General features: G+C 48.6%; 6 protein-coding genes across 6 annotated transcripts; 4 read left to right on the top strand and 2 right to left on the bottom strand.

The window, feature by feature from the left end:
* Positions 1-1,819: 1,819 nt before the first annotated feature.
* FMAN_15304 (uncharacterized protein) lies at positions 1,820-3,006 on the bottom strand (the record flags this gene model as incomplete). The annotated part of the gene is made up of 4 exons (XM_041824893.1): positions 1,820-2,374; positions 2,433-2,613; positions 2,711-2,736; positions 2,803-3,006. 4 exons carry the CDS (start codon positions 3,004-3,006, stop codon positions 1,820-1,822), a joined length of 966 nt encoding a protein of 321 aa, XP_041690328.1.
* Positions 3,007-3,575: 569 nt separating this feature from the next.
* FMAN_15303 (putative uracil permease) lies at positions 3,576-5,270 on the top strand (the record flags this gene model as incomplete). The annotated part of the gene is made up of 1 exon (XM_041824892.1): positions 3,576-5,270. The coding sequence occupies one exon, from the start codon at positions 3,576-3,578 to the stop codon at positions 5,268-5,270; it is 1,695 nt and encodes a 564-aa protein (XP_041690327.1).
* Positions 5,271-5,676: 406 nt separating this feature from the next.
* Positions 5,677-6,354, top strand: FMAN_15302 (uncharacterized protein; the record flags this gene model as incomplete). Its single annotated transcript, XM_041824891.1, has 1 exon — positions 5,677-6,354. One exon carries the CDS (start codon positions 5,677-5,679, stop codon positions 6,352-6,354), a length of 678 nt encoding a protein of 225 aa, XP_041690326.1.
* A 49-nt stretch (positions 6,355-6,403) lies between these two features.
* Positions 6,404-8,291, bottom strand: FMAN_15301 (uncharacterized protein; the record flags this gene model as incomplete). The annotated part of the gene is made up of 5 exons (XM_041824890.1): positions 6,404-6,650; positions 6,708-6,799; positions 6,870-6,998; positions 7,080-7,905; positions 7,987-8,291. 5 exons carry the CDS (start codon positions 8,289-8,291, stop codon positions 6,404-6,406), a joined length of 1,599 nt encoding a protein of 532 aa, XP_041690325.1.
* A 1,614-nt stretch (positions 8,292-9,905) lies between these two features.
* On the top strand, positions 9,906-10,535 carry FMAN_15300 (uncharacterized protein; the record flags this gene model as incomplete). Its single annotated transcript, XM_041824888.1, has 2 exons — positions 9,906-10,121; positions 10,272-10,535. The coding sequence occupies 2 exons, from the start codon at positions 9,906-9,908 to the stop codon at positions 10,533-10,535; spliced, it is 480 nt and encodes a 159-aa protein (XP_041690324.1).
* Positions 10,536-17,738: 7,203 nt separating this feature from the next.
* Positions 17,739-24,077, top strand: FMAN_15299 (uncharacterized protein; the record flags this gene model as incomplete). The annotated part of the gene is made up of 1 exon (XM_041824887.1): positions 17,739-24,077. One exon carries the CDS (start codon positions 17,739-17,741, stop codon positions 24,075-24,077), a length of 6,339 nt encoding a protein of 2,112 aa, XP_041690323.1.
* Positions 24,078-24,313: the final 236 nt, after the last annotated feature.

Genomic DNA, 24,313 nt, shown 5'->3' with positions numbered 1-24,313 from the left:
ACGAACTTGAACTTGTTAGGCATCGTTTCGGTGCTGCGGCTATCGGGCAGATTGAGAAAGGTGTTTCGCATCTATCGTAAATGATGGGAGATGATGGACAGGTTTCTGGGACAGTTGGCTGAGATTTCTTTGGTGGGCTTTGACTCAGGGACCAAAGCAGTGACAAGAATGGTCTTGCAACTCGATGCGCGCCAACGTGGACTAAAAAGATATCTTTCGCGCTGGGATTCTCGTCTAACCGAGTTGAATGGGTGTGTCTCTTCGAGGGCACGGCATTATCGCAGCCACGCTACAACTTGAGGATATTGTACATGGCTCTCGCGGTGGCAGCGCCTTTCGATCGTCCGTAGGTTCGCTGCTTGGAAATCATGGGTCGCTGTCTCAGATTTGAACAGCTTTATCTGGTAAAGAGCAACGAAGATCGAAGGTTGCCTTGTTCATGGTGCGATCGTGCACGACGCGTAGATCGATGTCGCACGGGTGTACATGGTGATATATTTCGACTATGTAGCGCGGGTGGGATAATGCGGCAGGGAACTTGTCATCGCCTGGCTGTGAAGCGAATTCGAGGTGGAGGAAGGAAGTCATCAAAACTCCAGGTATCGCGATGCTAACTGAGTAGTCGAAGGGATTGAGAATTCTAGCCGTTCTATACGTAGCGCTAGCCCGAAGCAATTCGCTGGCATTGAGACGATCGGACAAAATAAGTTGGCATGTTGAGGATTCTGAATGTCAGAGGGTTTGGCGTTGATGGAATGAGGAGCTGCCGCGCATTCTTGCCTTGGGATCTGAGAGAGCATCTTGGGAATTTTGTGGGGCTTCACCAATGGGCTGCTCTATATCAAGTGTACTTCTCAGAAGCTTGAGGTTACACCTTGATTTATGTATCTCTGATACAGCAACCGACCTCCACTATTTAGCCTTCTTGAGGCTGGTAGATGTGGCGCATCGATCGCCAGCCAATCGATTCAGTCAAGGCCCCATAAAAGTGCTCCAAGTACTGCTACCCTGCATTCGTGGTTGACATTGTTTTATTTTCCGCTTGACAATCATCATGACCGCCAGCTTCATGTCAATCGGTGTAGGGTAGGTGACCGACATAGCGACAAGCCAGTCTGGATGAAACTTGGTGACCGGAGTAAAACACGTTTCAAAATTAAATACGACGAATAAGTAGATAAATAATAAGGTCCTCGAACAGTCCAAAGCTATGATGGTTGCAAAATATCTTTGAGTCACTACTAGAAGCCATCACTGTCTTACTTAACTAATCACACACACTTACTCACTTATTTAATTACCCAATCACACCTGTGCGTTTTGCATCAAGCTGAAGTCTCCCTGATCTCGTTCACGCGTTAGCATGGCCGAGCAGAATTTCAGTTCCAGGTTCCTTTGCCGTTGTCCCTGTCATTATGGAGGTCATCACCACTCACCAGTCGCTAATCCTGGCCGCCCGTTGAGCTCCTTGAAGTGCCACAGCGATACCTGCAGTCAGGGCCCAATATCCTCATTGGCATACACTTCGCGTCGTTCGGCAATTGCCTAAGTGCATTCGCTACTACTATTGCATTATAGAGTCTCTAGTAGTTGTATAGGGTGCACTTCGAGTTCAGCCCTCGGTGTGCCTATTCATCCTCATTACCCCTTAGGAAGGACCAAACCGGAGCAGTGAGTAAGGTTCAGTTGATAGCCGGTAACGCAGCAATAGCTAAAGAAAACCTGGCGAGTAGAAGACCTTGGGCCGATGGTGATTCCTGAAAACGAAAACGGTAGAGTTGAGATAATTTGCATTGTGTATGGGAGCTATGTGGCCAAATCAAGCAACTTTATAAGTCGCACGGATTCTTGATTGCAAGTGCTCCCAACTTTTCACCGGCTCAGAACTTTGATACCCCTTCCTCACCAGAACCTCATTGAAACCCCGTATTATATCGTCATTTATAGTCCCTGATAATGCGTCCATGCTGGACGTCGTGAACGGTGAAAGGAGGACCTCACGATCCGGCTGGATGAACACGGGGATGCTCAGGCGCGCCACGTTTTCGCTGGCTGTTCGAGGGAATGCCACACGGTGAACAGTGGATCGCAATCTCCCTGCCGTCCAGAACTCCAGAGCATCGCCAATGTTGACAACGATGGTGTCGTCGAAGCAGGGCACATCTTTCCAGGTCCCATTCTGGTGGACCTGCAGGCCTCCCTGGTCTGAGGGCTCGCGGTAGAGGAGAGTCAGGGATCCGTAGTCAGTGTGCTCGCCGGCCCTGATGTCGTCCGCCGCACCATCATGTGCTGACGTCGACGTGGCCGGGTAGTTGATGAGCCTCATGCGACAAGACTCTCCTGTATGGGCTTCAGTCAAGACGCCCTCTGGGATCTGGGACTGTCAGAAACAATGGACTACTTGGGGCTGAGTAGAATGGTAAAAGTCTTACCTCGAGCCCAATCTCCATTGCCCGCAGGAGACGATTGGCGAGCGCCTGCGTGTCAGTGAAGAATTGAGCCAGCCGATCCCTTCCGTTCTCCAGAACTGGGTGTAGTTCCTGCAGGGCTCTTTGCGATGGGTCACATAAGTAGAAGGACTCCTTGACATCTCCGGGGCCCATGCCTGCGAGACTGTGAATATTATTATTAGCTAACGTGGGCACGCGATGAGATCGAGAAGGTCGCATCGTAAGAAAGGGGAATGATGGCAGGGATATGGTATACGCACGATTCTTCCCTCATGCCCGTATAACCCTAGGAGCAGTTCATTAGCATTCCAGAGGAAAGCAAGGTTATCGTTCCTCCAGGCTCATCTCGTACCAAGTCACCGCTGCCGTTGCGGTATCTCATCTTGTCAGCTCTTGGAACTTTGAAGAACTCCCTTGCCAACTCAAAGGCAGGCGCTGGAACTATGCCGTGACCCGTGACGTAGAAGAAGCCGGGGTCATTGCCAACGCGTATAAGCTCAGAGGCCAGTTGCGCCTCTGAGATTGTGCTGAGGTCGATGATTGGAAGGGCTGCCATGATGGGTCTAGGTCTGCGGACGTGAGCTACGGATGGAGGCTGGGTTCTTTACAGATGCTACTCGAACATGGCGGTCTTGAACACTTTGGAGTCTTTTGTAGTAACGATCCTGAACATTCCTGCCATGCGTCGTCGGCAGCGAGGCGGCTAAATTGCTAAATTGATCAAACTTTATAGGAGATAAGCTGATAGCCGGCCGGCTTGTCTTAGCGTGGCCTATGCAGAACCACTATCAGATCTGGCATTAACTTTCCTTCCCCCGCATCCTGATAGGAACCGATAGTCTGGTTCTCGCTGCTTATTGGCTGGCGGCAGAATCACCACGTATCTGGGGCTGTGATGGCTCGTCCGGGCTCGTGTCTGCATCTGCGTCTGTATCTGTACGTACTGACGATAAGACAACGCCTTTGCATAGTCGTCTTTGAACATTATGGAGGGACGACGGCCATAAAGATCCGGCTTGGAACGTGTTTTCCGACATGCCTGTGTTAACTTGAACGTGTTCATTTCTCTCCTTGCCATCCTACCACTATTGTCTCTCAAAGATATCTACAATCACACTTACAGCCATGGCGCTGCGCACTCTACTCAAGCGCCTCGAGATTCCTCGAGAGACAAATGTACAGACCAAAGCGTACATGAACCGTGACACACGGCCCCTGCCCCTGGAGAGACGTACCTATGGTCCCTGGGAGTTCGTGGGCCTCTGGGTCGTCACCGGCGCCTTCAACGTCGGCGGCTGGATGACCGGCTCCTCCGTCATCGCCCTCGGGCTCAACGTCTGGCAGGCCATGCTCACCGTCATCATCGGCAACATTCTCGTCGGCATCATCTGCGTCCTCACGGGCGCGCCAGGGGCCAAGTGGCACATCGGCTTCTCCATCCTGCAGAAGGCGTCGTGGGGCATGTACGGCGCGCTGTTCCCGCTCGTGCAGCGCATCATGCTCTCGTTCATATGGTACTCGACGCAGATCTGGTGGGGGGGCCAGTGCACCAAGACGTTCCTCACTGCGCTGTGGCCTTCGTTCCGGAACCTCAACACGCCTCTGGCCCACGGGACGATGGATACGGGAGATTTCACCGCCTTCATCGTCTTCTGGTCTCTGTGTCTGCCGCTAATCTGGGTCCCGCCGGAGAAGTACAAGATTCCCTTCGCCATCGCCGCCTGCAGCGTCGCTCCCACCGTCCTCGCTCTCATGATATGGTGCACCGCGCAAGCTCACGGAGCCGGGCCCCTGGTCTCCGACATCTCCGTCGCCGGCGTTGAGCAGGCCAAGGGGAGCCACCTCGGGTGGATGCTGGTCCTCGGTATCTGCACCAACATCGGTGGCATCAGCACCCACATCTTCAGCCAGTCTGACTTCACCCGCTTCGCGCGCCGCCCCGGGGACCAGTTCCTCTCGCAGCTGCTCTTTGTGCCCCTGAGCACCGTCGCAGTGGCTCTGATCGGCATCCTGTGCACTTCCTGCGCCTCCCAGCTCTTCCCCGAGACCAACGGCACATTGCTGTGGGAGCCGTACCGCCTGTTGGCCACTGTGCAGACCCATTTCGACGATTCCCCCCGCGCGCGGGTTGCCGTGGCCTTTGCTAGCCTGGCTTTTGTCGTGGCGCAGTTTGGCATCTCTGTTGCCGAGAACGCGCTGTCCAACGGCATTGACCTCTCGGCTCTGCTGCCGCGTTACTTTAACCTCCGCCGCGGAGGCTACCTCACTGCGGTCTTTGCTTTTGTCATGCAGCCTTGGGAGCTCATGAATGGTGCGAGCAACTTCCTTACCGTCATGGGTGGGTACGGCGTCTTCCTCGGCTCCATGACTGGAGTTATGTTCTCGGACTACTACTTGGTGCGGCATCGTCGGCTTATGCTGACCGGTCTGTACGATGCGTCCGGCACAAGCATCTATTGGTACTGGTTTGGGGTCAACTGGCGTGCCCCTGTGGCCTGGCTCGCCGCAACCTGGCTACTTCTCCCCGGCTTTATTCGCCGCGTGCAGGATCCTACGGCCGAATGGAGTGGGTGGTCACACCTGTACTACATGTCCTGGCCTCTCGGCTGCATTCTCGCCATGCTATTCTACTATCTGCTCGCTCGTGCTTTCCCTGTGCCGCAGCCCCAGGCTGTTGACGATGCAGATTACTTCGATACCTTTGGATTGGTCAATGACTCTGTTTCCGTGCTGGAAGGCGAGGTTGTTTCGGGCAACGGTAGTCTAGCTAAGAAGGACCAGGCTGTACTTTCTTCGGAGGAGATGAACCGGGTAGTCTAGATTTGAGTAGAACTCACTGTGAACATGCAATCAGCCCAGTTTTATTACATTTCAGGGCCGCAAAAGACAACCGACTCATACATAAGTGCCGTTTTGCTTCAGGAAACAAAGACCGGGACGCGCAGCTGGAAGTAGAAACCCATGCTCTCGTGCTCCAAAGGTCTGCGTAGCAAGTGACAAACCGATTAAACTATTCGCTAGGAAAACAAGCGTAGCGTTTGCAAGGTCTAAGTTAAGCTATACCCATGGGCGAAAGTTTACTAGCGGCGGCAGAATTGGTAAATAGGTATCATTGACTTTAGTCTGATAAGCTCGTCAGTATAAGATAGTGGCGTAAATCAGAACCACTATCAGATCACAGAGCGATGTGAATAGTACAGGAATCACTTGAACGCGATCTGACGCCATGCCTCCGAAGAAGCTGCTCTGCATCATCCCCATCTCGACAACCGGGATAACGCAGAGCCTTGCAGCCATCTACACATCGACAGCGCAAATCCAGCTCGACTTCATAGATGGCAGTGGACTGACAACTTGTCCGCCGTGTATCGAGAACCACGAACAAGCCGTCGAGTCGTCTGTGGCTATGCTGCCCAGAGTGACCAACTTCCTTGCCACCCGACAATTCGACGGCATCCTTACGTGCTGCTTCTCAGACCACCCACTGGTGTACGCTCTTCGACGACAGACGAGCATGCCGGTCACGGGCATTTTCCAAGCGGCGCTTATGATGGCTGTGCCAACCATGGTGACGGAGAATGAGCGGTTCGGAATAGTAACGACAACGGCGGCCTGGGAGCCAGTGCTGCAGGAGTCTGTTCAGGAGCTGGGCTACCAGGCTCATTGCGTGGGTGTACGTGCAACGAGGCTTGGTGTGTTGGATCTGGAGAGTCTTCCGGAAAGCCATGTCGTGGAGGTCTTCCGGCGATCAGCCCAGGAACTTGTGGACGCCGGGGCCATGACAATCATCCTGGGATGTGCGGGGATGGCCAGTCTTCGGAGAGGCATTCAGGCCGTCCTGCCACCTCGAGTCCGCATAGTCGACGGCGTGGAGGCCGGTATAACAGTTCTAGCCAAAGAGTGAACGGACAATTTGGTTATGTAGTCAGAGGATTGCTGTGCGAGCTCTAATCTTATGGAATCAAGCCTAAACTTTGCAGCTCATCCATATCGATGCTGTCTGACCAGGGAAACGTCTGCAACCAGTCGAGAGATGGTACGACATAGGGACAGTCATCTTGAGGTTGCGAGTCATCCAGATAGTTGGAACGCATTTTCTCAATGTGGACATCGATGCGATCAACGTGCCGTGAAAGCAGTAAACTTGCCGTGCTCGCTGTTGAATTGTCCATTTCCCGCAGGAAGGTAGACATTGACACACTGTGGCAGAGTTAAAATGAAAGGTACTCAACATAGTCATCAAAGGACACGACGAACATTAGGTTCCGTAGCTCTTGGTATTCCGTCCACAGCAGAGGCCGGCCGATGAATCCGCTGAGCAGATGCCCAACTCCAGACAGTTCTTGGAACTACAAGTGCAGATGAAATAGATCAGTTACCAGAGCACTGACTGGCGTAGCAAGACTTCATAGCACTGACCATACAAGAACCAATAGCCCGAAGATATGCACTTGGAACCTTGGAGATGCTGTTGATCATCTGCTGAGTTGCCGCACAGGCCGACGTGAACGTCATGGGATCACAGGCAAAGCACAATGTTTTTAGCAGCTAAATAGGTTGTTAGCAGAAAGTTCGTAGACGGGCTCTCCCCTTCCATGGTGTGGGCAAACGCGCCTGGCTTGTACAGACAATATTGGCCACTTGGAACCCGCAAAGATTCGCCTCGGCATTGGCAGAAGGCGGAAGGGCAGTCATCATGTCGCTTGGAAGGGACTCCAACCCACCTTGAAGAGCAGACAGTATTGTCTGCATGTTGAGATCTGGAGGTTCTCGCGGTGGGAGACGAGAGCTGTAAGCGTCTGCCACCATCCGGCCGGCCCGTTTGACTCGGTAGTGGCTGATGACGTGCTCGAGCGATCGGTACAGGTCTGTCACGAAGTTCCAACCGATGAGCCAGTTTCCTTCTGTGGGCTGTGAGTCCCCCGAGCCATCACTGGGGTATGCAACCATGGTCTGCTGCTCAGGACATCGAATCACATGGCCCATGACCAAGGCCGAGTGCACTTCCAGGCGATACATGGACCAGAAGACGCGCCGATATCTCTGTCTCTCTGGTTCCGTGAGCGTCGACGGCCAGTTGACTTCCTCATGTAGGTTTTGTTCTGCTATGAGGCTGTGGAAGAGACCCAGGTAGCGGTGGTGAAGGGAGGAGTGCCTGGTTTGGAAGGCAACCAGGACGAGGGACGCGATAGTGGGGAGGTATCTGAAGGCGTCTTGACCGCGAACATCGGCCGGGATGCTACGCTCGGCGTTGTCTATAAACACGGGAAGAAGCCCTGTCGCTGGGGCAGCCGTGGTGAAGGCTTCCTCCCGAGACGGCAGGACTGCACCGTCCTTGATATGAGACAGACTCAGAGCACATAGACCCATCAGATAAGAGAAGGAGCACCGGTCCGAGGAAAGGTCAGATCTGTGCCACTCGAGAAGAAGTGGTTGCTGATCAAATATCGGAAACCTGAAGAAATGGAACGGTAATCAGCACAGCACAGCACAGCACGGTCAGATAACGCAGGATGCACTGCACAGATAAGCATACACAGGATACACGGTCTGGAAGAATGTGTCTATAAGTGCGCGGATAGTGTCCCTTGGGCCATGAATCCGCTGATCGTAGATCCACGGACCAACACCACAAGGTTCATTCGTGTTCTGCTGGACCAATCTGCCCGACCGAGGCTTGACACCTCGCTTGGCCGTGACCCGGGTCCATGTGCAGGCCACGTCGTGCTCGAGGCACGTCAGGCATGAGAGCGATCCCTCTGCCGAGGGTAGCTTGCATTTACGGGCTCTCTTGTGGCAGAAGTCACAGGCTTTGGAAACCCTCCTGAGCTTTTTCTCCATGGTGTGAGTTCGCTGCTGGGAGAAGTGGAGGTTGAGGGTGTCGCAGATATCACATGGGTTGCGAAGCTAACGGGTGTACTCCGTAGGGGACACCGCACTAGCACAGCACTAGCATTCCACTGGGACTGGTTTGTGTGGGGTTTAGCTACAGTGGAGCCAACGACCCCTCCATTGCCATCTCCATCTTTATCTTCTGCCATCTCCATTCATCGTTTCAACTCGAGCCCGTTATCTAACGCTCGCACGCGTCGCTGTCGCCAATTCATCCACGGAAACGCCATGGCTGCTACGAACCCTGCGCGCAAGTCGACGGCTGTAGATTGTACTACCCCACGATCCAACGCGCCCTTTGGGTTGTACAGCCCGAAACATTCGTACCATTTCCACCATCGCGTACGCGCCCGAGACGATGCAACCACGATTGCGGCGGCGGCTGTCCTATACTGAGAGACCCATTCTGATTGTGAGATGACGAGAACGGCTCGCCAATCCAGCGACTGTATCCTGACGCCGTCCTCGATTTCGCCCACGTCCCTCAAAGCTTCGCTCAGCAACTTCCGCGCTTTCGCTAGCGACTGCATTTGCTGGCGTGTCAACCGCTCGGCCGATAATACACACAACTTCGTTCCGATGGTAAAACAGTCTGGCTCTGGCTAGGCCTGCTTTTCAGGCGCATCGCTGGAGCAAGCAGCTACTCCAGTCCTGCCGACATTTGCTACCGACATGGATGCTCTTGAAGCGCCAGAAGTCGCGTATCTCCAGATCACCAAGCCTGACGAGAAGAAGTGAGGGACGAAATACAGTATCCTACCAAGCAAGGCATTTTGATCAAAGATGTCGGCGCTGGAGAGTTGTCTGTTCTCCCTTTCTTCTCTGTACGTCAAAGCCTGACTGTGGCGAGCCATGTGACTGCCCAAGGTGCGTGTGTTGGAGAGGAGAACGGTTGAGGCCACTTCTGGAGCCATCAAGCTGAGGCAAGCAACTGCAACAGGGCTACCATCATTTGCCAAACCGGAATAGCTTGCCTGCGATTGAGCTTCGACTTGTGCATTCGAAGCCACCAAGGTGGCGGGCTGCTGAACAAAACGAATTCATCTTGTAGTAGATTCGGGAATCTTCTGTCACGAACGAACATTCGCAAGCAATCATCTGTCTTCAACTGCAACCCCAAACGCAGCATTCAAGGCCGCTACCGACAGCACACATTTGAAGATCATCCCTCTGTCCGATAAGCCGCAAATTGAAAGGCCTGGTCTCTCACTTGCACCATCAAATCCCTCCGAGGCGACCAAAGCTCCGAAACCAGCGTCGCTGCCGACAATGCAGAGCGCGACCCGAACGATTGCTGCACCGTCAACCCAGGGTCTTGCGATTCGTTGCTCCATACCCATATGTCAGCTGAATCGCCCTGTTCAAAAACCAAGTCAGGATCTGGCTGCTCTCGCAAGCACGCTATTTCGTCTCGATCAACATCATAACACCAGAAGCGCTCTGTTTAAGATCAGGGCACAAGCAGGAGTCACAAGACGAATTACCCAATAAGTAAAGAAATAGTGCCAGCTCACCAGACTGAAGGATGCCTCAGCTCTTGCTAAGCTTTTTGTACCCTCAAAGATGCCTGATGCTGAACAACCTGCTCTCGACAAGAACAAATTCGACAACCAAGTTGAGTTTCCTCAAGCTCTCATCGACGCTCCTGCTGAGGACCGCAATGGAAGGGTCAAGACACTACACGCCGCCTTATCCCACGATCTCTTCTCATTGGCGTTCTTACCCCTCCGCAAACATGTGTCTCCTACGACCAACCACGAGCGAGTCAATGAACCCCAGGTGAAGAGAGCGAAGCGTCATCGGTGGAGGCGGCTACGGCGAAGACGACGAAGCTTCAGGTTGCAGTGAACTCAGTCGCATCGTTCAGATCACCTAATCTCTCGTTGATGGTACGGCACTGGCGGGTATTCTGCTCATCGCCAAGATCAGCAAGAAACCCCCCGACTGAATGACGGTCATCTTCTCTGTCGTTCCTTTCCTCAGGATCTCCGACTCGCTGAGCCTTACAACACCACTACCTTCGTCGATCAGGTCGATAGCCCTGACAAGATCTTCTATGTCGACAACAATCTTCACAATGTTCAAATGCCCTCACAAATCCATCATCCCCTCGCACGGCAACACCGCCACCTTGCTTTATGTCCAATGCTACTACATGTCTCTGCGAGAAGCATGTTGCGACAAGACCTATAGAATTTTCGCCAAAAATACCGAGAACCTAGTTTGTAGCCAGGCACCAACGAACCCTGTGGCACTCTTCCTTAGATACTCAATCAGCTTTCCCCGATGTAAGGTAAACGTCATCAACTTCAACCTTTGGATTAGTATATGGAAGCCCTTCAGGCTAGACGGGGTAGCTGATGGTGCTCTGCTGAACTGTGGAAATAGCACCAAGGCCTGGTGGTCTCTGTGGACCTCCGCCAACTCGCCTCAATGCTAAGTTTTCGTCCGGATGACAAGAATTCGTGCCCAGGAGCAACTCTAGACAAATGTTTTACCCTTTTGCCATCACGGATCCCGTGCAGATGAACCTTGCATCCTGCATCGACTGCGACCCTCTGAAGATATGCGCCATCACCAACGGAGCTTCTGCAGCATACCAGGACTTATCAACTATTCTTCCATCAATTTGCATATTGACCGAGCATCGTCGACCGAATCCATTACCGCCCTTGAACGCAGTACGCGCCATTGTCGACAAAGTCAACCCACTAGAACCATTGCCACGCGCCATCACGGTCGCCGCCCAAATGATAACCGGAAACGAGCAGGCTTTTCGCCATGCTTCTTGTTTTTACCACTCTAATCTACACAGAGTGACAGTCATCGGACCCGTCAATAGCGAGTCGAGGCTCATCAATCAGCAACAGGGACAGGGACAGGGACACTGCCTTGACATTCCTCTCGTCTTTCTCGCCTGCTTTCGGTCTCCTCTCGCAATCACTTCAGGCCACCAAAGATAAACCTCGATATCCGTATGTCCCAACCGTAAACCAAACTATCTTGATCATCTGCGGCATCTCTCGCATGGTGGAACACTGTCACGCTTCCCGTTAAACCGCCCACCCTCGACATCATTCTACTAAAGCGACTTCTCGCCGGCCCATTGCAAATATTTACCCATTAGTTTGATCGGCAACTCGAAGCGCCGCGAAGCCCAAGTGTGGCCTTGGATGTCTTTGGCTTATTGGCGTACGCCCAATCTGAACAAGATGCTCGCCTTGGAACCTTGGTACGGGATCAGCCCCAGGGCCGCTTCGAATGTATAGAGGCGTGTGCCCAGGCCTCGCCTTACCGATGCAAATCATCTTTGTCATCATAGACGATATCGACTCTCTTGGCACCGAAGGGAACCGCCTCCTGATTTCTCAGCCATTCTGACCTCATGGAAACCGCCTCTGTCGCAACTTGGCCACTTCTTCTGAGCAGAAATGCGAATCTGGGCGAGTCTACTCTGTGGACACGGCAATTCTATTCCAGGCCATCAGCCACGCCCGCGTCACAGTGATGGCGGACCGCAAACTCAAGTTAGAGGATACTCGGCAAATTTCACGACGCCCGTTCAATCCGCAGCAAAAGTAGCATAAGTGCCACATCAGTCACGAGAACCGCGAGGTTGCCATGCTGTTTAACTCCTGCCAGCGACGTCATTGTTCTTGGGCCCTTACCTGACCATCTCAGGGCTGGAGGCAGCGTGACTGGCGAGTGCAATGTCCTGTCAACGAAACCTGTATCAGCTCTTTCGCCGACAGTTCTGCTGGCATGACGATAACTCCCCCAAGCATGTCAACACCTGCTGCTGTAATGACTACGATAACTGCCGCAACGTTAACCTCCAAAGCGAGCATGTCATCCTACGTACAGGAACCTTGGCGATAGCTGTCTCAGATCATACAACCAATCTCACTCCCAAAGTCGCGAAATGAATGCATTGCACAATGTGACTCACCCCAGCTTTGCTCCAAGACAGCTATCTGAGTCACCAGGCATTCTCGATATTGGATGCTCCCCTGTGTAGTAAGCATGGCATTGAGATCCGCTGACTTTCGTCGAAGTGGGCAGTGAGCTTGATGCTGCGGAATGGCGACCCGATTGCTCCACTGCTAACGCACAAGAGAAGCACCCGGCAAGAACATCAATCGAGATACTGAAACCTCAGGTAAGCCCCGAGCCAGCCTCGAGACTCTTCGGCAGACAAGGCTCCAATGAAGACGAGATGCTTGTGAGTACTACAAATTCGACTCAGTAACCGTCGGTGTATGTAGAGCCGGTGGGACTTCGCATAGCTATGATCACACCCAGCCAAGCTGACCGCTCCTGACTTGGGGAGGCACTGGTCTTTCGGGATGCCGGTTAGTATGTGCCTCTGGCCGTGTCTCGCTTCCGAGATTCGTGCGTGCGCTTGCAATGTCTGCTGCCAGCCGTATGTGTTAGAATTGAGCAAACTACGACATGTGAAGGGCATGCATCGCCATCTCATGCTGTTGTACTAGTAATAGACCGGATCTCTGATGATAACTTATTATCTTTGGCTGTGATTCGTGTATCTCTACCTCACCAACCATCATTATGCTTCTTATCTTAGCTAGCGCGATAATGAAGAGCCAGTAGCATCCGATAGCGACTGGCGTGACTGGACTAGACCGCTGTTTCTTTTGGAAAGCTTCACGATCTGTCTTGCTCTGAGTATTGTTGCTGCAACTAAGTTTGCCTACAAATCGACACCAACGTCAAACCATGCCCCCTAAGTGCGAGGCTGTTGGATGTTCATGGTCACGTTCTTCAGCTTTGCAACGGCTTGCCCTTCAGGAAATGAAAGACTTCGTTTGGCTGTAATAATCCGAGTACCTGAACGTAAATTGAAGATTGGTAATAAAGTCTACATGTCTTCAGATATTACCAGGCTTACCGTCGACAAAGGCCAAAACATCGCGCGCTGTAGTGGCATCGTATGGGTGCTTACAGATATTTGCAATGTCTTGTTCCCTGACAATCTGCTGATCTTCCCTCGATCTTCATAGTATCTCTAGCTAGGTGATCTTATGCTCAAGCCCCGAGGTCAGCGCCAGGGTGATATTTGTTGCCCGTGACAGGGACTTTAGGATTTCGCCTACGGTCCATCCGGCTTTCTGCAATTGTCTCCACTTCTGTGAAAACTCCAAGGGTGTCTTTGGGTCCTTGGAAACGTCGAATTTGGCGGGTTGAAGAGCTAGAATCTGAGTATACTCAGCTGGAGTGGCACCGACAAGCGTACACATAACGCTATGGCGGTACAGTCTAGTAAGAATTTCTATGGTCCGTCTTTGTGGCTAGTCCTTTTTGACACGAATTGCTGCCAGCAATAGATCAAGCTTGTAATGGTTGCGGCAGAGAATTATCGCAAGTGCACTGAAATGGTCTCGAATTAACGATGTTCTGGCAAAGTAGCGCAGACCATCAGTGAGGCCCTCTCTACGCTCTGATTTAAAGACGTCATCGCCATCGAGTGTCATTACAGGGCTTTGAAAGACGCGATAGTAGAGCGACGCTTTACTTCAGTGAGTGCTGATGGCTGCTGTTCGGAGTGGGAACAACGACTCTACCGACTGCTTGGTGAGGCGGGATAGTGTAATAATACGGGCCAAGTCGATTAGAACGTCTATGAAGAACCCATTGGCAGCATTTTTCATGTTACCAATAGTAGTGATGTTCTCGGTAGTGGCAGATAATATAGCACCGAGCTGGGGTATAGTTCAATCCAATCGCATCTTTAGACGAACAAAGGCCTGTAGCTCGTGGCATAGCTGGTCTGTCAAATCCCCCACAGCAGGCATCTCTGGCTCGACTGTCGTTACCGGAGCCAGCAAACGCATCTCAGAAATCTGGCCGGCGAACTTCTTGATTCTCTTTGCGTTGGTGATAACCAAACGACGACCGAAGAACAAACCATCGCAAATCTGGAGTAGCTCAGCAACCGACAGGCCAGACCGTGGCAGAAGCTGAGTCCCAATGAAGGATAACCGTGACGGGTTATTTTCATCTAGGTTTACTATGTCTTCGAGGTTCTTGTAGCCGAAATTCTCCACGAGTTTCTGATCTTGGACGTGCTGGGTTTCCCGACTGCTTTAGGCCGAGGACCAAGGGCAAGGCTCACAAGACTTTGCCTGTAGATAATCTCGCGCGCAATGGCAGACATTTCCTCCGCTTGGGGGCCCAGCGTTTCTGATGCTGCAGTTTGTTCCCATACGACTGACGCTTCGGAGAAGAGAAGGTCGACTGCAGAATCGTCTCCAGGAGGAAAACTGGCTATTCCGCCGTGAATGCCAGCTCCAATCCTAGCTTCAGAGCGGAGTACCGAGAGTACATCGCTATACGAGAGACCCAGAGCCCCGAGTCGTACGAAAACACGTCAAGCGGGAACATAGCATTTGAGAGCTTGTCCGCAAAGACATTGCTGGTAGTCAGCGACTTATCTTGCTTTTCTTGAAGGGGCTCAGCAGGCATATGGCCTTTCTCTAGGTCGAATTTGGTGACGGTGATGGTGAATAGACCGTTCTGGGTGTTTGGCGCTATTGGATTGCCGCATTAACTAGCGAGTACTAGCTTCTAAGATTAGCAGAGAGAACCAGAGAAGTATAGAACCAAGAAGCCAGTAGTCGCTAGTTTGATGCAGCAATCCAATAGCGCCAAACACCCTGGAGGAATCGTTTTGCCTGCCAGCTAATCCTATGCTAGTATCAGAGAACTTTAATTGCAGAAGCACAGTACTTAATACATTTAGCAGGGAGAATATATATCTATATTTTAATCGTTATTTAGCGTTATCTATTTTTAATAGTGGCGTTATAATATTAGCTTAAACCTAACTAAAGCTTAATCTAGTTTAATTTAATGCTAACCTGGCTAATTTAATATAATTAGCACTAGTCTAGGCCTGTTACCGCTAGGGAACGGGATGCACGGACAACTCATGTTTGCACCAAGCAGCAGTATGTCCCTATATATATGTATACTTCAAGATAGACTAAAAGATTTTTATTTTATTATATTCTATAGGCCCTTTACCATTTTCTATTTTAATATAAAGTCTTTAGTTATCTATTATAAATATACTATAAGTAGTAAAAATATAAATTCTATTATATAACTAAAATAATCTTAAAATTAAGTATTATAATGCTATTAATATATTATCTTTATCCTAATAGGCTGCTAATAAAGGCTTATCTATAGCTAAAGGTATAAAAGGCTCTTTACCTTTATTTTTATCTCTTTTTATCTTAATGTTAAACTTTACTGCCTTTATAACTAGTAAAGGCAATAAAGTATTATAATCTATTAATAGTAACTTTTCTATAAACTTAAATATTAGTATTTTATCTTTTAGTATGCCTTTATCTATCTTAAAATTATATAATACTTTTTAACTATTACTTTCTTTTAAGTATAATTTAGGCTATAGAAATAATACTTTTAGTATTAATTAGTAATTTAATAGTATTTTAAGTATTACTTATAAGATATTTTATTATATTTTAATATATAGTTAAAATAATAATAAAAAAGACTTAAATATATTTATATTTATTAGTATTAATAATTTAGTTTTTTTTAATAATAAGACTATTAATAGCTTTATTATAAGGCAATATATACCCTATATATATAGTAATATAAAAATATATATTAAGTGCTAAATATAAGGCAGCTATATTATCTTTTAGAAGATAATTTTATTTAAAAATATAATAAATATTTATAGATATAATAATTCTTTTTATAAAATAAAGAATTTATATTAAATATTTATATAGTTATTCTATAAAAGCTATAATATATATAGTAATGCTATATCTTTTATATATAGAAAAGGTAATAATAAAGGTATTAAAGCTCTACCTGTAGATAGAAAAGATTAAGAAGCTAGTAGTTACTAGTTTAATGCAGTAATTTAATAGCGCTAAATACCCTAAAGGAATTATTTTACCTACTAGCTAATTTTATATTAATATTAAAGAACTTTAATTATAGAAATATAATACTTAATATATTTAGCAAAAAGAATATATATTTATATTTTAATTATTACTTAGTATTATCTATTTTTAATAGTAGTATTATAATATTAACTTAAACCTAACTAAAGCTTAATCTAGCTTAATTTAATGCTAACCTAGCTAACCTAATATAATTAGCATTAATTTAGGCCTTTTACTATTTTCTATTTTAATATAAAGTCTTTAGTTATCTATTATAGATATACTATAAGTAATAAAAATATAAATTCTATTATATAACTAAAGTAGTCTTAAGATTAAATATTATAATGCTATTAATATATTATTTTTATCTTAATAGGCTATTAATAAAGGCTTATCTATAGCTAAAGGTATAAAAGGCTCTTTACCTTTATTTTTATCTTTTTCTATTTTAATATTAAACTTTATTACCTTTATAATTAATAAAAGCAATAAAGTATTATAATCTATTAATAGTAACTTTTCTATAAACCTAAATATTAATACCTTATCTTTTAGTATGCCTTTATTTATCTTAAAATTATATAATACTTTTTAGCTATTACTTTCTTTTAAGTATAATTTAGGCTATAAAAATAGTACCTTTAGTATTAACTGGTAATTTAATAGTATTTTAAGTATTATTTATAAGATATTTTATTGCATTTTAATATATAGTTAAAATAATAATAGAAAAGACCTAAATATATTTATATTTATTAATATTAATAATTTAATTTCTTTTAGTAATAAGACTATTAATAGCTTTATTATAAGGTAGTATATACTTTATATATATAGTAATATAGAAATATATATTAAGCGCTAGATATAAGGTAACTATATTATTTTCTAAAGGATAATTTTATTTAAAAATATAATAAATATTTATAGATATAATAATTCTTTTTATAAAATAAAGAATTTATATTAAATATTTATATAATTACTTTATAAAAGCTATAATATATATAGTAATGCTATATCTTTTATATATAGGAAAGGTAATAATAAAGGTATTAAAGCTCTGCCTGCAGACAGAAAAGCAACTGAAACGATAAGAGATTCTGAGGCATGCACACGCGCGCGGTACCTCAAGAGCATCCGATATGGAAACTATATACCCTGTCGAGATCTCGATAGATGGAAGATTATCCCTGCCACCGCCAAGAAGACCTCTGGATGGTGTTTTAGTATTGTACTCGACTACGGAGAACATGATCTTAAGTGCCCTACAACGTTGGAATCTTCTCTTCCCTGGTCTATCCGACAAGATCCTTTCTCGACAGGATCCCGGGGATTCGAGGTACGCAGTCTCCGTCTCTGCCGGCGAGTTCTCATGTTTCATCATTTCTCTCAGCCGGGAGAACTTGGGCGTGATGATTATCTGGTTGCCTCGATGGAGATCAATTATCAAGAAAGCCCTGCCGGGTCTGTCATTGAGCAGATCACCTCCAGTGGCCATGTATTCGACGCGGCTCGGGGCGTGTATGCCACGCAGAGCATGGCGCCTCTCAAACTACGCTATAGCGGCTTGCCTGACCTCGAGAGTTTGCCGATTACTACGATCTGCCCGACCGCATTGCAAAATTTGCACATTTCCCGGCCTGACGCCGTCACTCGCTGGGTTGACCTGGACGGCGAAGGCTCACCGGGCTTGCTTGTGCAGTTAGATGGAGCATGGTACTTCCAACGCAATGAAAGTGCCATGATCGCCTGTAACGATGATGATAGCAGCTCTATCACTAGTTCTGGAGTGGACACAGAATCAGACGCTAGCAGCATCAGCGACTCTGAGACGGACAAGATGCACCTTTCACCCGAGGACGGCTTTGGTCCTATTCACCAATTGAGAGCCATTCCGGTCCTGAAAGACTTTACTCGCAGCACCATCGAAGATATTGATGGAAACGGACATCAGGACGTGGTTGTTGTGGATGAACAAGGTCGTGCATCTGGATTTTACGAGCGAATAGCCGGTGGCGACGGAGATGACGGCTGGACTCCACTGCAATTATTTCCCCAAGTCGTCAACATGGACATTCAAACAGCCGAGGCAAAAACTCCTTCTATGAGACTTGATATGACTGGCAATGGACGACCAGACATACTGCTCGAGGTAGCTGGTGGAGGTAGTGGTCTAGCCTGGCATGAGGCGCTTGGCAAAAGAGGCATGGATGCTCTAAGGGAATGCCAAATAGCCAACGATGCCCCGTCATCCTCGGCTCCACCAATGCGTCTCACAGGAGATGATCGCACCGCCATTTATCTAGTGGACATGTCTGGCGACGGTCTTCAGGATATCGTGCGTATCACCAATGGCTTTATAAGCTATTGGCCCAATTTGGGATATGGAAGCTTTGGTCATGAAATACCTATGGGACTGCCACGTCCCATAAGCCACGATGACGCGAACTTCAGCTTTCTACGACTGCACCTGTTAGACATTGATGGTAGCGGTACCACAGATATCATATACCTTCCACCAGAAGGAGGAGCCAACATCTTCTTCAATCAAAGTGGCAATGCCTTCAGTGCGCCATTATCTCTACCCCAGTTCCCAAGTATCAGCCGACTCACCTCAGTCTTTGCTCTGGACCTGCTGGGAAAAGGTACCAGCTGTCTCTGCTGGGTTGGTCCGCGGGCTGGCAGCGGTACTGATGAATTTGTCATTAACTACCTCGACCTTGCGGCTGGAGGGAAACCTCATCTGCTGTGCCATCTCGACGATGGAAAAGGCTCTGAGACGCGAATCAACTATCGTCCGTCTACAGCGTTCTACTTGAGTGACAAAGCCGCAGGCCAGCCCTGGAGAACCCGTCTGCCGTTTCCCGTACATGTTGTGCGTAAGGCAGTCAGACAGGACCATGTGTCCCAGACCAAGCTGACAACAACCTACGCCTATCGCGATGGCTTTTTTGATCCACATGATAGAGAGTTTCGCGGCTTTGGAACGGTGAACATTTGGGAGCGCGAGCAAATGCGACTCTCACCATCTCTGTCACCCTCGTCTAAAATGTATAAGCTGCCTGTTAGACATACAAGAACTTGGTTCCACACGGGTGCTACGGAGGCATCTTTGCTTCCAACAGGTACTTTCGAACCTCATCGTATGCAGACTGTTCTACCAGACAATGCTGGCCCATCTGCTTCTGCTCATGTAAGACGGGAGGCATTCAGAGCCCTCAAGGGATTGCAAGTGCGCTCTGAAGTATATCAGAAAGAGAGGTCGAGCTCCAGTGACATACCTATCTCAATTTCCGAGACAGCATTCGATATTCAGCTTCTCCACATGCCTGTTGCCAGTCGTATGAATGAAAGAGGCAAGTTTACGCGCGAAAGACCTGGGATCACTCGCGTGTTTCCGCGCGAACAGTTGATAGAGACCCGTGAGCGGCAGAAAGGAGAAGATGCTCATTTGCAGCACGAGATGATACTTGAACGAAACGACTACGGCTCTGTCCAACGAAAGTTGAGCGTCTCGTATGGTTGTACAGCGGGATCCCAAGTATTGTTTGCATCCATGGCCAAGGTTTTGAAGAATGGGAAACAGAATGCAGCGTCTGCTCTCGAGAAGACTTTGCAGCGGCAACAGATTTCACACGCTGTCATGTCCGTCACAGCATTCACCGACTGCGTCCGTTCCAGAGATAACTTTTATACGCCTCGGGTAGCTTCCACTGTTGAGACACAATATGAAGGATTTCAAACAAATGGCGCCATGTTGAACATCACAAAACTTCGCAGGGAACATGACATGGCAGCGGCTCTGGGTGTGGCGGGGGCCCCAGGGAAAGAGTCAAGAGTCTATTACCGCTCGGCAGACTTGGGAGGTCCGTTGCCACTTGGCCAAATTGGACGAGATCAAGTTCCAATTGTGATTGATCAAACACTCGAACGAGCCTTTGAAACACATGAAAAGCTGGCGTTCCATAGATCAATCGCCCCCGAGATAGCGGAAACTGAGTTGACGGATATCTTGATCGAGGCTGGTTTCATTCAGCTACCGAAAGACGATCGATGGTGGAAGCCTTCAAGCCGAAAGTCCTTTTCTGCGCCCAACCATGCTGCTGGCTCTGAGCTTGTGAGTGCCCGCAAAGGCTTCTTCATACCCACCATGGAAACCGATGTTTTCCAGAACACTACCAGTGTGATAATGGACAGCTACATGTTGCTACCCGAGGTCTATACCAACGCTGCGGGTCACCAGACTGAAGCAGACAATGACTACCGTACCTTGACGGCCCGTATCATGACGGATTGTAACATGAATCGTACTGCAGTTGAGGGAGATGCCCTTGGTAACACACACGCTATATCACGCATGGGCAAAGAAGAAGAGAAATTGGGCGATGACCATACCATGGGGAGTCTAGTATCACAAGAGCTGGTTGACGATTTTCTCGCCAATCCGACTGAGGACAAGGTAATTGCTATGCTGGGTGGCCAAGGGTCTTTGTCGCTGTACTCGCATCGTCTCAAGGGAGACACTCCACCTTATCGGATCGATATCAATCGTGATGCTCACGCCTATCAAGATGGAGATGATGAGAGGCCTTTGAAGGGCAACTTCCCAGTCAAAGTGACTTTCTTCGACCCCCTAGGCCAGATGGTCCAAGAGTCGCACCTTGCCTCATGGGACAAACAACGTTGGGACATCACTGGCTGTACTTCGTTTGATGCCAAAGGCCACGCAATACAAACACACCATGCTTTTACCAGCTCGTCTCCGGCCTTTGTGCCAGTTTCAAAGAGAAAAAGCCCTGCTACGGTGCAATTTGTAGATGCTACCGGTCGCCAGGTTGGACAGCTCGACCCGGACCATACATGGAGCAAAGTGCATTTCACGCCTTGGGCACAATGGGTGTTTGACAAAGGTGCTACTTTGGGCATTGAAGATCCAGCGGCTGACCCCGATGTTGGAGTCTACATGTCTGCGCTTGGAGGAGGCGCATACTCCCCTTCATGGCTTGAGATGCATCGAAGTGCAGGTGGGACTTTACAAGCTACTAGACAGAAGGCCATGGACGCCTACGCAAATCATGCGACTGTGCTCCTGTATGATGGTCGCGGCAATGGGCTGTCTAAGATCCAAGGTGTGCGTCAAGATAAGAGAACACAACCAATTGCCGTTCACTATGAATATGACGCTTTGGGCCATCTTGCGCGTGAAGTAGATGCTCTTGGCCGTACGGTACAGACTACCCAATACAATCGCCTTGGACAACAAATAATCAAGAAGAGCATGGACAAGTGCGAGGAGATATCTCTTAGTGACATCAATGGCCAACCAGTCTACCTTTGGGACCTGGGTCCGGGTTCACGATGTCGTATGGTCTATAACAGTCTGCGCCAGCAAACAGAGACCTGGGTTCGCGCGGGCTTACACGAACGCGAAGTTCTTTGGACTCGAACGGTGTATAACAGCACTGACACAAGTGAGTCCAGGTCCATCAACATGCTGGGGCAAGTCATGAGGATCGAAGATCAGGCCGGAACACGCAGTTTTGACAAGTATGACTTCAAAGGCACAGCCATTGCGGAAACTCGAGTATTTGCTGAGGAATTCAAGACTGGGCTAGACTGGTCGGCTGTCCCTGGTCCGAAGATGCAAAGCCATATGACCTACCACTCCAACGTCCGACTTGACGCGGCGGACAGGCCGGTTTTGGAAGAAAAGGCTCATGGTCGCCAGACACGACGGTGCTACGACGTTCGCGGTAATGTCGTTCATCTGCAATCCAAGACACATCAGCAAGACAGTTGGACTGTACATCTTCAAGATTCAACCTTCACCGCAGATCTACTGCCAGTGAATGTCACTCGCGGTAATGGCACCAAAACCCAGCATGAGTACGACCAATACACCAGACGTCTGATCAATAGAAGAACCAGGCGCTCTGATAGCAGCCTGGTTGAAGATATTACCCACATATACGACTGTATGGGCCGCACTTCGCGAACTTGGGACGCAGCAAAAGAGACAGTCTTCTACCGTAACCAGCGAATAGAACCTGTTAACGAGTACTGGTACGACTTTCATGACCGCCTGGTCAAGGCGACAGGAAGAGAGATGGTTTCTCTGGGACAGAAACAGCAACAAGGCCCCTTTTTCAGACAGCACATAAACGGTGATGCCAAGCAATTGACATACTATACGGAGACGTACAAATACGATGACGCCGGTAACATACTCGAGCTCCGGCACGATATATCAGATACGACTATGCCAAACTGGACTCGGATTCACCGATACAACCAAACCGGTCGTATTGAGCCTGACAAGATGAGCAATCGACTGACATCGGTGTCAATATCTGGCGTGGAAAGCAAACAATTTGAGTACAACGCCAATGGTGCCATCGTATCACTGCCGGGGTTCTCCCACGTTGAATGGGACCCCATGGATTCTCTTCATTGCGTATCAACACAGATTGTCAATCCAGGAGATGAAACAGCGGTTCCCGAAACAACGTTCTTCGTCTACGATAAGGACGGCACACGTGTCAGAAAAGTCACAGAATCATCGGGATCATGTTGCAAGATGAAGGAGACGTTGTATCTCGGCCCTGCAGCTGAACACTCCCTGACCTATTCTGGTGATGGTGTGACTCCAGCTTCGGAGGTGACTACGTGCCACCTCTTTCCCGCGACATCCGACCCTAGTGCCACCGCGGTGGTAACTATAGAGCACTATGTGAAAGCAGCTAATCCTAAGCTCGGAAACAAGACTCTACAACGCTACAACCTCAGCAACAATCTCGAAGTGGACGAGGACGGACACACCATCTCCTATGAAGAGTATGCGCCGTTTGGGACTCCAACATATGTAAGCCGCCAGTCTGGTATTGATGCTCCAAGTGCATTTCGCTTTGCTTCATACCGACGAGATCGAGAGACTGGTGGGATGTACTACTGTAATGCAAGATATTATGTGCCGTGGCTCGGTCGTTGGATGTCGCCCGATCCACTAGATACCGTTGATGGTCCTAACTTATACGCATACTGCGGCAACAATCCTGTCAACTGGACGGATCCAAGCGGCACAGTTAGTTGGAACCTGCAAGATGTTAAGAAGGCTTTTGTCCCAGCGCTCAAATCTGCCGCAGTTACTGTCCCCAGCGCTATAGTTAGCATAGGTACAGCAGCAGTGGCCAACACATTCCTCACATACAGGGTCAGTTCAAACGAGTCTTCTATCACCAATATAGCATGGTCAGCTGCAGCTTACGGCTTGCAAGCCGTCGCTGCAGCTTTGCCAGTCATGGTCAATGCTTATGCAGGGTGTGTGCTGGCAGAGAGGGATAAGCGAGAGGCCTCAGTCAAGGCAAAGATCAATGATTACAAGATGAAATCGCTCAAAAAGGAGAATAAAAAGTTGAAGGAGCAGATTGCATGGCACAAGAGGAGAGAAGAATACCAGGAAAAGTTTAATGCGGCAGTAAGTGCGGCACTGCCGGGGCTTGTGCAGCCAGAGCTTCAAGACGATCCATATCCTAAGGACAGTGAAGACGAACTTGAAGCCGAATCGGAGGGGGAAATTGAGGACGGAGTTGAGGATGAAGGTGAGGATGATCTTCCTGGATTGAACATAAATGAGGCGAGGAGCGCTCAGAATCTTGAACAAGACAACGAAGCGCCTGAAGTGAGGAGGACAGGAGCAGACGTAAACCAGTCATCTGTTGTCAATCGGAGGGGCAACGCATCTATAAATAGAGCCATACATACAGAGCCCTAGTAGCCACCTAGTTGGTAGTAAAACAAACGGATTGAGAAATGATATCTTGCTATGTGACAGTGCGCGAGACCCTATGATTAACTCAGGGCTTTCCGGCGTCTTTAACAATAACTTTATTTCTTTCAACGGCCAAGGTTGACATGCCATAGAGTATAATGTTCGCAGCTGCAACGAGCCTCGGGATATCTTCAGTTTCAGCTAGCGTAGTAGCTTTGGTTGAGATCCAACTGACCGAG

This window comes from Fusarium mangiferae, assembly GCF_900044065.1.
Source record: "Fusarium mangiferae strain MRC7560 genome assembly, contig: FMAN_scaffold019, whole genome shotgun sequence".
In the NCBI taxonomy this organism is placed as follows: Eukaryota; Fungi; Ascomycota; class Sordariomycetes; order Hypocreales; family Nectriaceae; genus Fusarium; species Fusarium mangiferae.
This window is presented reverse-complemented; position numbering and strand designations above follow the sequence as displayed.